General features: G+C 29.0%; 1 protein-coding gene and 2 long non-coding RNA genes across 3 annotated transcripts in view; 1 reads left to right on the top strand and 2 right to left on the bottom strand.

The window, feature by feature from the left end:
• Nucleotides 1–13,036, bottom strand: part of LOC139426016 (uncharacterized) — a 207,388-nt gene that overhangs the window by 124,753 nt on the left and 69,599 nt on the right. The gene's annotated exons all lie outside the window — the stretch shown is intronic.
• Nucleotides 1–13,036, bottom strand: part of LOC107445090 (uncharacterized) — a 43,430-nt gene that overhangs the window by 7,538 nt on the left and 22,856 nt on the right. The window lies entirely within an intron of this gene.
• Nucleotides 10,305–13,036, top strand: part of LOC107455878 (26S proteasome non-ATPase regulatory subunit 11) — a 64,165-nt gene continuing 61,433 nt past the window's right edge. The window contains exon 1 of the mRNA XM_071183349.1: nt 10,305–10,503. Coding sequence (XP_071039450.1) covers nt 10,410–10,503 — 94 coding nt within the window. The 5' untranslated portion in view covers nt 10,305–10,409. The remainder of the gene's footprint in view (nt 10,504–13,036) is intronic.

Genomic DNA, 13,036 nt, shown 5'->3' with positions numbered 1-13,036 from the left:
ACTTTTAGAACATTTTCATCATTATGAAAACGTGATAAATTAATGTCCGATATTTACAGGCTCCCGCTAGACGGCGTACTCGAGCGTTGTGATCGCGAATTGTGTTTTGAAAAAATGAAATTTTTTCGAAAATTTTAATACTGCTTAGGTGAATTTATTGTATTAATATTTGTAATATTATATTTTAATTGACAAACACAATTTTATTTATTTTAGTATTTCAAAAATGAAATGGCAATTTTAAAATATTTTTCGAATTTGTTTATTATTTGCATCTAAAATTTTAATTGAGATTTCATTTTAAATTTACTTAATTGTGCTCAAAATGTTTGGAATTGCTTATTGTAAAAGACCAAATAACAATTTGTATTAATTAAGAAGAAAAAAGAATTGATCTATTAGGGAAAAAACTTTTTCTTTGAGCCCTGATAATAATACCCATAATGATTTAAATCTCAAATCATACCACCCTTTTAACCTCATAAAAAACCAATTGAGAAAAATTTCAAAGAAAGAAAAGTTATAGCAGATTATAAAAGACGAAATGAGAAAGTTTTAACTTATAGATAGGGTATTATTTTCACTGAATAGAATAAAAATAACACATAATTTCAGAGAGAGGAAAAGAATTTGAAGAAGAAATCGTAAATATTTCAGTTATTTTCAAGAACATAAAAATATTGATTAATAAAAAGTGACATTTAAGAATAGAAACTCCTTATTTCTACATCGAGAGTTGATGTCACTAGAGAGTTGCAATCACCAACATGGAGGCGTGTCGCTACTTAATATAGGGCTTTACGAAAAACAGCTATCATCCTTACTTATTCAGTTACTCTAGAAGACGCCAATAATTACAGATATAACTTAATTTCTCTGCGACTGTAGAAACCTAATTGTAGTCCGAATTAGAAAACTGTGGAAATATTTTTATTCATAATAGAATTTCCTCAATTGGAATACACGGTTACAGAAATTTTGCGTAAGAGAAAGATTTAGAAAATTTAAGACCTGTGAAAATAGACTTCACTCCTTTTTAAAAAAATATTAAAAAATGAACATTTTGTTCAAGGAAAAAAAAAAAAAAACGAAAACTGTTTTATAAGTGACAAATAAAGAGTAGCATATACTTACCATGATACTAAATTCAAATAATTTACAAATAGTGTAATTTTTCTATTAAATGTTGCAACTAGCTGTACTGGCAAATCGAAATATAAAATTTTTAAAAATGCTCGCCAAGTATTTATAGGATGGTTATAATTGCATTATAGTTCCGTTCTTGAAGATTATCAAAAAGTTTATCGATTTTCTTCAATGTCGTGGCAATGAAATAAACGAAACCCATAAAATTTTTATATAAGACGTTTTTTTATACATTTTTATATAAAATGTTTCTACATCTGCCCATTAAAATATATTACTCATTTTTAACTATACATTAAACTTCAATAAAAGTTTAGAATCATGTAAGAAATGTGTGTCGATGAAACATATTGTAATGCAATCATAAGATCAAATTGCAAAAACCTCTTTTATTTTTACAAACTCGGAAGAAAAAAAAATTTTAAAAGTTAACTACTCTAAAGATTGTCTAGATTTGTAAAGTACCTCTCGAAAAATATATTCAGAAAATTAAAATCCAAATCAAATATTTTGAAAAGAATTAAACATATTATTATAAAGTACTGTGCAAAAAAAAATAAATGAGATTTTCAAAAAAACACTATTTAAGTAAATAAAAACAGAAATCAGTAATTAAAATGCATTTCAATATGTCTTATCTTTATACAACATAATAGAATCAATATGTTTTATCTTCATACAACATAATACAGATATCGTAAATCCTTTCTCCATAGCATTAATAACTGTTTGAAGCCGTCTTGGTTAAAGGAGAGACTTGAGAGTGGGAATCAGGTCCGGGGTGGAAACAGGCCACTTTAAAATATCTATTTAATTATTATCAATCCATTTTGTGATTAGTTTCGAAGTATGAGAACTAGCATTGTTCTATTGTAACAAAAAGCAGTCAAGGTAAAATCCTTCCATAGCGGGAAAATGGGAACGAAATTTTGCTACACGGCAATTAGTCAACTTTTCATTTGTGACGTGGTTAATTTAACTGTCAACCGATCATAAAGCGAAAACGTAAAATGTTATCATAGGCTGAATTGTCGGAACGCCGTCTAAACTCGGCAGTTTGAACCTCAGTTCCGTGGTTTATGTAAACCCGGTCTAAACGAAAAACCAGATCTCACTTTTCAAACGTAGATTTGCCGTGGTTTAACAAAACTAGAGCGAGACCAAGCTTATCGAATGTATCTGCACTGAAATTTTACCTGGTTGATGAATATACCCTATCAGGTGGAAGGAGTCACGTCTGTCATCATCATCATCATCATCATAGTTGGCCAGACAGCCCAATGTGAGCCAATGCCTTCCTCTGAAGATTTCTCCACGACGACTTCCGATTTATCGTTGATCTCCAATTTTTTTCATTAATTGCGAGAAAATCAGACTCCACTGAGTCAGCCCATCTCAACCGAGGCCTTCCTCACTTTCTTTTTCCAGTGGGTCTAAAAAGCAGTAACTTTTTATTGTGTCTTATTATCGCATCTGTCACTATTTGGAAAAGTCTTGGGAATTTTTTTTTACATTTTGTAGGTGTGGAAATAAACACAGCCATGTTGAAAATTTATGCGGAGGGATCACTGCGTAATTAATCAAGAAAGAAATATTTTTCATGAAATGAAATTCGCTTATGTTAAATAATAGTCAATAAGAAAACTTCTTATGCGGAACATTATATTTTAATTGAGTAATATGTCATTGAACATTGACCAACATCAAATATAAGAATACTTAACTGGCTTCTTTTAGAAAGAAAATTTTAAATAAGAATTTTATGTGACAAATAAGAAATCTCATTAAAAATGTCTTTGATAAATAAAACAGATATATAATAAAATTTATGTTTGCTTTTATTGCTTAACTTCTCTACCTATGATTCTAAATTTAGAAGCCTGTTAGAAAAATACATGTAATAAAATAATCTGATTTTTTTTTTCATTCTATATAAATAAAAATAAGTGAAAAATAATTTTTCTATCATGCATAAACATTTTCATAGCTATGATTTATTTTGCTATGATTTTTGTCAGAACTTTTTATTAACTCTTTTCAAAAAAAGATGAGCATAATAAGTGACAAATATATTTTAAGTAGAAAAATCACAACTTAGTTATCGAAGTAAGCGATTAATAAATTATGTGAAGGTAGGCTATGTACCCCGGTTTTGATCTGGGTTAAAGAAAAGAGAAGGGCTGGTTCATTCCTCTCTTTTAGAGCTGAAGCTACGATTTCTCTCCTGATGACGTCACGCCGCACACAGATCTCTGAGATCGCAAGCAAAGATACTATAAAAAATTTGTATCATTCTCTCTGTAAAAATAAGTTCGACATTTTCTTGAAATTAGCTTTCAAACTTTACACATTTAACACATTGTATCATTTCAAAAAAATTTTATTGGCCATAATATTAAAAAAAAATATCTTTTTAAACTAATAAAAATATTTAACTAGTTGTCGTAAATGACACTATAAATACTTTATTTTAAAATTTTCAGTTTTAGGTTTTATTATTAAGAAAAATTAAAGCATATATCGATACTTTTTTAGCTATAGATCGTTAGATAACAGTAATTTGTAAAGTTGGGTTAAGTTTGGAATCCCGATTTTAAAATATGCTGCTAATAGCAATTTGTTCATTAGGAAACAACTTCAAACGCTAATTATTGAAACAAAATAATAATTTAGGTTCATAATAATATTAGAAATTTTGCAGTTGTTAATAGATATTTAAATTTAAGATAATGTAATTTTTAAAAAAATCATAAATATTTAGAATAACTACATTAAAAAATATGTTATAAAATTAGGAGAATTTTTACTATTAATTACTTATACTTTTCCTTAAAGTTTTTATTTTCTTTGAATTTAACCATTTTTTTTTCTTTTTTTTTTCTTTTCTTGAAGTAACGGGGCAGTTTCTATTTAGATGGTGAATTCTTTTAAAGGTTCCTAAACGACAGAATTGCTGTTTTATTCACTGCGGTATATCGTCCGTCTAATTCATTCATAAGTTCTTTGATGACACTTTTTGATTTTCTGTTAGATGCCCCATGCATACTTTGTAAAATATTCTCAAATTCCTATTCTCAGTATTCAAATATTATTTTTGAATGCTGGTCAAAAATGAAGTAAAAACCCCAAACATTAGGGGTTCGGAAATTAATATTTAAGGTGAAAAAAAGATAAAAATTAAAAAGAATGCAATTTAAGAAATAAAAAAACAAGGGAGGCAAGATTAAACACTTCTAAACCTCTTTGATTGCCAAACAATACTGAGTGGAAATAATTTTTAGAAACATTTTCACATTTTATGTAGATATCTAATTAGTTTTAACTCAATAATATAGATTGTAGCTACGTTTTTGTCTTTTCCTGGATTAAATTTTAATTCGCGACCTAAAATGCATATGCTTTCTTATAAGGATGTAAAAATATGAATTTCGAAATGATCTGAATACAAAGACTGAACTGTATACAGGTACTGAATAAAATTCCCTCATGTGATTGTAGGAATTACTATGAGCACTTTTTCTGCCCCACTAAGGTTTTTAAAGAGGTTGATGTATGATTAAGATTTGTGTTTCAAACAAATTTAATGGAAAATTGATTTCAGTTGAATGCGACTAATGCAACATGATATGACGCTATGAAAAGGAATCCACCAAACAAAAAGGACAGAACTGAAAGAAAAGAAAAAATTGAGTTAATTGACTTTAAAGTCTTATAAAAAAAATTTTCTCTGATTTTTTTTTTTTTTTTTTTTTTTTTTTTTTTTTTTTTTTTTTTTTTTTTAAGAAAATGGTGAAAAATAAATACTTTTTTTAACATGCAACGTTTCAGAAATAGAAAAACATAATACCCATGAAAAGCAAATATATGTATAAGTAAACAGAAAAATTTTTAAAATACATCATTACTTTTAATGAAAAATCAAGTTTACATAATTTATTATCATTTTGATTTCAAAAAAACATATTAGAGTACTATAAAAGTTTTGTATTCAGTTGAAGGCATTTAAATTAATATTGCACTGAAGCATAGTGATTCTTTCTTGCTTGCATACATCAGTTGGCCAATATCAGCTTTGTTTTTTCTTCTAAAGAAACTTCCTTAATCAGAAATGTACCATAGTTGCTGATCTGGAAAAAGAAAAAATATATTTTATTGAAACTGCTGAGTCAATCATTTAAATTGCTAAACTATGAGCAATTATAATAATAAATGAAAAAAATTAAAAATGCTTTATTTGTTTATAATAATTGTTCATAATTTAGCAATTTAAAAGCTCTTTTTGTAATTACAGCTGGCTTCCAAATTTTGAATTAATCAACATAAGAGGTGGATTAGTAACAATTTCTTGTTATCAGTTTCAAAAAATCCTTACAATTTCAGTAACACACATAAATATTAATCTTAATAAATATGGGGATGATAAATTACAAAGTAAAACTTTCATTGGGCTTATTTTAATAAGTATTGAAATAATTTTAATATTAATTAAAATAAAATTATAAGTTATTAAACGAAATAAAACGCAGTGATTATATTGAATTTTCTTTGCTGAAAGTGCAGACTTGAAAATAGTTTTGTCTTTAAAATGGAAAAGCAGTCGATTTTATTCAAATACAAAATAACAAATATTTTGTTTAAAAAAGAACTTATTTAACGCGTGTTCCTTATAATTACTTTCAACTCCGTTGCGCACCCCCGTTCACTGCAGAGAAAAAAGCAGAAACTGTTTGGAGAAAAAAAATATTTTCCCCTGAAAAACTCACTAATCCGGCTCTCCATTTTTCTCTGTCCCAGACCGTCCCGCAGAGGACTGATCGTTAAGACACGGTTCCCAGCAGATCACCGAAGTCAAGCCTCACTGGCTACGGTCAGTATGTGGGTGGGTGACCACTTGGATCAGTCTGCGTAGGGACCGAGGGTGAGCGGTATTGGTCCTCGTTAAACTGTTCTACCCTAAAGTGCTCGACTTCGCGTTCAGGTCGTTGGACTACCGAAGCGGGGGGTGGCATCCCCTCTGCAGTGGATCAAAATTGTGATGGCATGTCTTCGGATCATCCTCAGGGATGCTTCCCAGACAGTCGCCAATAGCCCATTGTGCAGCTCTAGTGCGACGTAAATGAACTACAACTACAACAACAAGCATTTTTCGTTTTCAAATTTAATAAGCCACAATAAAAGTAGGAACGTTACAATGCTACACGCTACATTAAAGATGTCTCCAGAGTAACTGAATGACTATTCATATAGAAATCGCAGGCATTCGTCTCATACAGCAACGCCCCCTATAGTTCGTTGAGATCGCGAATTCTGGTGGCCAAGATCTCTCGACCTTGGCGAGCTCATATGATCAGAAAGTCGCTTTCCCAATCGTGGTTGCCGGTAGAAAAGTGTTGAACCAAGCAGACTCCTCAATTCTGCTTTTAACACGTAAAGTCTATGGCTGGCTTGTCCTACTTTGAATCGATTTTTCTTGTTTAAGAATCGGAGTGGTCAATTCGAAAAAAAATACTAATATTTTTTTCAATCTTTCCTATCCACGAAAATGTATGTCAATTTTTTTTATCTTTATTACTTTTTTTAATATTGCCTTTGAAACTCAAGTCACTTTCTACCTTTGAGTATGGGAGGAAGGCAACTTCCACCCCCAAGTTCATTCTCCAAGAGACGATTGCGGTCTAATCTTCTCCGTAGGTGGTCTTGCTCCCTCCCTCTCCAAATACTTTTACTCTGTTCAGCTCTTTTTGGAAATCTTTTTCTCTCTCTACCCTTTTGAAGAACTGATATAGGGTGCGTTTTAAAAACCGATAGCTTACTTTTTATTTATAAGCTTGTAATCTATTATGAAAATTATATTCGCTGATAATTCGTACATTCTATATACATTTTATTTATTTAGTAGTAATAATTTTCTTGTTTTTATTCATTTTGAGAGTGGAATTTATTTTTTAAATGCATTATTCCTCTTTTTTTTTAATTTTTTCCTTGTTTTTTAAAGATGTTTCAGAATTAAAAAATTTAGCTTCTGAATAAAGTGAGATTAATTAAAATCGAGACAATGACATAAAGATCTTCTAATATACTATAAAGCATCACAAAACTGCAGTTTTTCTTTTTTTTTTTTCTTTTTTTTTTAAATATATCGTGCACTCATTTGTAGGCTTAAGAAATATTTACATTTGTAGGTTTAAAAAAACATTTCGCAACCTTTTAAAAAAATTTAACAGGTCACAATTTTTTCATTCCATAAATAGTTTTAATTACTCCAATAGCTGGGATAGTTTGTTTTTTCACAGTAAGGGAAAAAAATAGCTAGTACACAAGACCACACATCATCCAAACATGAACAATCACTTAGCCCTGTTTTTAAGGCTTTAATGTGAATACACAAGAACACTAGAGTATTATGAAAGTTTTATTTAAATCAGTAAATGAAGAAAAATCCGAAAATATACGCATGTATTGTAAAATTCTTAAAAAAAAGGAAGTAAAAGAACATTAGGGGACATAATTAATATTCACGAGAGAAAAATGCAAGCTGTATCAAAATATAATGAATCGCTGCTTAGAAACGCACCTCTGAAAATATTGAAACCAGTTTGATTGCCAGGTGAAATAGAAAGAATGAGAAATGTGATTATTATAAACACTACGAAATTTCATCACGATAAATTAAAAAATAAAAATAAGTTGTAATACTTAGAGTTAAGCTTCTCTTTGTTACTTCAGACTGTCAAACTGGTTTTGGTGTTTTCAGACCTGATTCCTTAATTGATTCACTAGATTTTGGAACTATTAGTCTTTTTTTATTGCTTTAACATTTATCTGTAATTCCTAATTAATACACTTTTTAAAACTTTTTTTCGCAATATTCTAAAAATATATATTAAGAGTAGGAATTATGCAATATCTTATGTATTTAATAACGAGAAATTTTTCGAAATCATATTAAAAGTGCGTAATGTAACTTTTATTCACAATTTTTCGCTCTTTTATATTGATAGAACAAAGTATGTAATCAATGTGTTATTTTAATTTCTCTTCCTTGACCCTCCTTTGCCATTCATGGAGAAGAGTTTTCTGAGTAGAAATTTCTGCACTGCAAACTTTAATTAGTGCAGTTATAGATAATTGAAATATAAGAAAACTAACCCGCATTACATGGAGAGGAAAAACACGAAAACCTCCCAGAGTTAGCCAGCATGCCATCTATATGAACATATCTCCTAGATAACCATAATTTTCTGTTTTTTACTTCTACGTTCAGAAAATTATAAAACTTATCAAAGATAGTTTTTAAGGAACTTCTTTGAAATAAGTTATAATTTTGTAAATTATTTATTTTTATTTACGGCATTTACAAATAAAATGCGTTTATTACCCACTTTTATCATTATTCTTTGTTATTATTATTATGGTTATAATAATTTTAAGTTAAAGGCTTAAAATTAAAAGTGAAGTTCCTTTATTAATCACAAGATATTACTTGATAAAATATAAATACCGTTTAACAACCAAAAGCTGATAAATAAAATATATTCGCTTTTTAATAAGTTATATTTTCCTTTAGTCCTTAAAAATAAAGTTCCTATAAAACTGCTCTCTTAAAATATGCAGTTTAATAAATTTATACTAAATAACTGCTTTAGATCAATAAGGAATTTTTTTTTTTTTGTATTATTGTTAAATAATATCTTTGGCGATAAGTTTTTAAAGTAACTATAATTAAATAGAAATAATGTAAGTAAAAATGATAAATATGAGTTTGTGGGTGAAGATCAAGCAATATTGGAGCAAGCAAGTTAACGTTATGTTAGCATTGTGCTTATGTTAGCTCTTTGCTCCAAAAATAGATGATAAGTCGGCCTGTCTAATTCAGGTGCTCTACTCCGAGCTAAATTATTAGAATATCTGAATTAGAATTATTGGAAAACTAGATCTGTCTTAACATGATTTAAAATTTTGTGATCATTAAATCGAATAATTTTTAATTTTAATGTTTCAATTTGTTTGTGACAAATGACAAATATCCCCGATGTTTATTTTTTAAGATCGAATCATAATTCCAGCTCGGAGTTATTTATACAATAATAAATGTAGTTAGCAAATTTAATAATTAAAATGAAGTAAGTTTCCAGTGAAGGTTAATTTAGTTCATTCAAATTGCGAAATTCAAATATTTAAGCCTAAATCAGATTTACATAGTAAGCAACCATATTTGCTTGAACAATGGATTAAATGTCAACATAGTTTTTTAAAGTGGTAGAATTTAATTAGTTTCAAAACGGTTCAACAATCTTTAAAAAAAATTGAAAAAAAATAATTAAAATTAAAAAAAAGGTTGTGAAAAATATTGGTATTTGAATTGTAATTGAAAGAAAAAAATTAAATAAGTAATACAAAAAATAAAATCTTGAACTCAAGGTTTTACTTTAACATAAAAAGTTTTACAAATTAGCAAATCAGTTTTTAAAAAAAATTAACAGACTTTATTTGATTTATAGAGAAAATATAAATTTATTTTCCGTGCAGTTACTTTATATGAATTACTTTCATATGACTACATAGTAAAATTTTATAAATTTAAATACTCTGGTTATTATTAGTTCTCTAAATAATCAAGTCAAAATAATAAACAATTCAAGATATAATTAGAAAAAGTGCATGTTAAATAAAATGATAAAACCATTTTGAAAATAAATAAAGCCGTTTCAGAGTTTTAAAAAAAAAATTTTAAGTTTTTCTTAGATCGAGAAAAAGCATGATATAAGATGTAGAGGAAAGCTAGTTGACCCCCGCAAGTTGCAATCCCCCTTTTCTGTGGCAGTGGTTAGTCGATTAGTTTCGGGTTACTTAACACGAGTTTCATAGATATAAGGAACCCGTGAGAGGAAGTGAAGGTCCTATCTTCCCGGTGGCAGCGAAAAATGGATTACCTTTTTCAATCATCGTGGCGACTTTTTCCATCTGGTAAATCGCCACATCGCCAGTGTTCGTGTGCATATTTGTTGTGGTGTGGTTGCTTATTAATTTCACGTGCTGCAGTATTACTGGATGAAATAGATATTTAATCTGACAAAAATAAGGTAAACCTAAAAACCGGTTTTTTGTTGCCATTTGGAAGACAGGATCTTCATTTCCTCTTACGGGTTCCGTAAATCTACGGCACTAAGCTCTCGACTATCGCTGTTGTTGAAAGTTTTGTTTTGTAAAAGTGGCAATAACCAATTTTTTGTTGAATCAGAGGCAGAAAACAAAAAGTTAAAATGGCAGCCGCTGCAGCAGTTTTAAATCGCAGAGAAATTCTTCCTCCAAGAGACCAACTTGAAAAGTTCGATGCTGATATTGCTAAGGAATTCGGTAATAATCGATCAATTGATATTCTTTAAAAATTGTCAATTTAAATATTTGATTATTGTGGATTCTGAATCAAATCTCAATTATGATGACTAAGTGCTGTTATTTATTCAATTATAAAAAGTGTAAAACTTATAAAATGTTTTGTCATTCAACTCACTTTACATGTTTTTAGGGGGGCTTTAATGAATCACAGTAGTGATTCAGCATGAACACTAACGCTTCGAAAATATCCCCTAAAACTCAGGAATTAAGATAAACATTGGAAAAAAATTTAACTTGATTCTTTAACTTTTAATAATAAAGTTTATGGGAACCAGAGTGTGAACTTCTGAACAATAAAACAAATCTGAATCTACCCTTTAGAAACAGGGAAGACTCCAGTATTAATTAGCGCTTAAATAACCACTCAGTTTCGGCGACTACGGAGAAGTGACAGCAGAATAAAATATCCCAGAATGAAACCTTTTGTCGATAGTAACAGGCGCGAAATTATTCCGATTAGAAATTATGCCAGTTCCTCAGGTGTCATTGATCTGTTGTTGCCAAAATTGTGGGACATTTTTGACCCATGTACTGATGTATCAGGTCATGGAAAACCCGTATATCAGGTCAGGAAAAGCCTGAAATAATCAGGAAATGTTGCATTTTTGTACAAAAACCTGGAAAATTCCCAAATCATTCTTGGAAAATTCCAGTCTTAGAATTGTTAGTACAGTGAAACCTTTCGGGAGCAACCACTCTCTGTTCTACATAGTGTAAAAGTCTTTAACGAAGGTTGAAGGATATCAAAAGAACATAATTTTCAACTAGCAATTTTATTTCTAGTTAGTGTCATTTTTTTGGTGTGGATATTTTTTCGTGTTTCCATGTTTGACCATTTTTGCATTTGGTGCAGAGGTTTGTACGGCTGTTGGAGGAGGTTTTGATGGTCTTTTCTAAAGGTTTTCTTCAAAGCAAAGTCTAAAGAAAAAATTCCGTGCCTCTTAAGAGTTGTCGCAAATAACGGAGGTTGCTACTTAGAGATGTTCTTTCCTGGAGGTTTCACTATAACAGTAATTAGTTATTGAGATTCAATTTAAATGATTGTAACATCTATTATTGCTTATTTGCTCCAAAAATGCCACTTCTTAATGAAACTTTTCCATCCACATCTAATAGTCTGTTTTTTTTTTTTTTTTTTTTTTTTTTTTTTTTTTTTTTTTTTTTTTTTTTTTNTTTTTTTTTTTTTTTTTGCTCTCAAAAATCTAATATTTGACATTTCAAATGAAAGAAAATAAAAATTAATCAATGAAAAATTGCATGGTATAGGTACAATATTATCTGAATTTAAATAGAAATTTTCCTGAAGCATCTGGAAAATTTGTTTTTTTGTAATTAAGTGGGTATCCTGTTAATTCATTTTTAGGATTATGTTTAAAAGCTTTCCTATTTCTATCAAAGTAAAATATTTTACTTCAAGATTTTTAATATGTAACTCATAAATAAGATTTCTGTTTAATAAGACTTTTACTTGCCAGAAAAATTTAGTATGGTAAAAGTCATACCAAAAGAGCTTTTGTAAAGAAAATTTGTCAAATCACATAAAAGTTTTATTTCAGCTCATTAGTCTTATACATTTTCTTCCCAAATGCTCTGTAATTTGTAGAAGTATCTGATTTTATTAAAAAATATATGCATATATATGGCCATTAATGGAAGTTAAATTTGCTGTTACATAAAAGTTTTATTTCAGCACATTACTCTTATACATTTTCTTCCTAAATGCTCTGTAATTTGTATAGAAAAACAGGGTGGCCATCCACCTGGAAAACCTTGAAAACCTGGAATTATCAGGGAATTTTTTTTATACTGGAAAAAACCTGGAAAAGTCAGGGAAATATGGATGAAAACCTGGAAATTTTAAAGAAAAGCTGGAAATTTTTTCCTAATATCTTTAATTTTACTAATTTAAATTATTTGCTAATTTTCTTAATTTAAATTGTTTCATCCATTATACCCACATTTTTTAGACGGAAATGTATCTCCAAACAGTTAAAATATCATCAACTTACTTTGCTTTCATCAAAAATTGCTCCATTATAACCCTGATAAACTAGAATACAACATAAAATTCTCCCATGGTTGCTAAGCAAATGTTTTTGATCTCTATGCAGACTATGGGACTGTGCAATTTAGGAAAGGCAAAGATTATGGTGGATGTGGAAGACGGGGTTAGGATTCGGTTTTTAAATTCTGTCCGTGTTCACACAATGATTCAAGTTTGTTCGGAATTGAGAGTGGTAATTTTCTATTTTGACAAAATGTTTTTGTATTTTTAACTTTATTAAATTCTCTAAAAATTAGTTGGTTATAATTTAATAATGATTGATTTTATATTGCACTCTTTTTCTGAAAGCTTTTGAACTCCCATTCAAAGAAATCTGTAAATTATTTTTTCTCAGCAAACCAACCAATCACGCATTTTCCACCATCACTGTCGACAAATTGTTACAATTCTTGCATTAATGCTAATTTTTTCTATTTCGTTTTGACC

Source organism: Parasteatoda tepidariorum, chromosome 7 (genome assembly GCF_043381705.1).
Source record: "Parasteatoda tepidariorum isolate YZ-2023 chromosome 7, CAS_Ptep_4.0, whole genome shotgun sequence".
NCBI classification, from domain to species: domain Eukaryota; kingdom Metazoa; phylum Arthropoda; class Arachnida; order Araneae; family Theridiidae; genus Parasteatoda; species Parasteatoda tepidariorum.
This window is presented reverse-complemented; position numbering and strand designations above follow the sequence as displayed.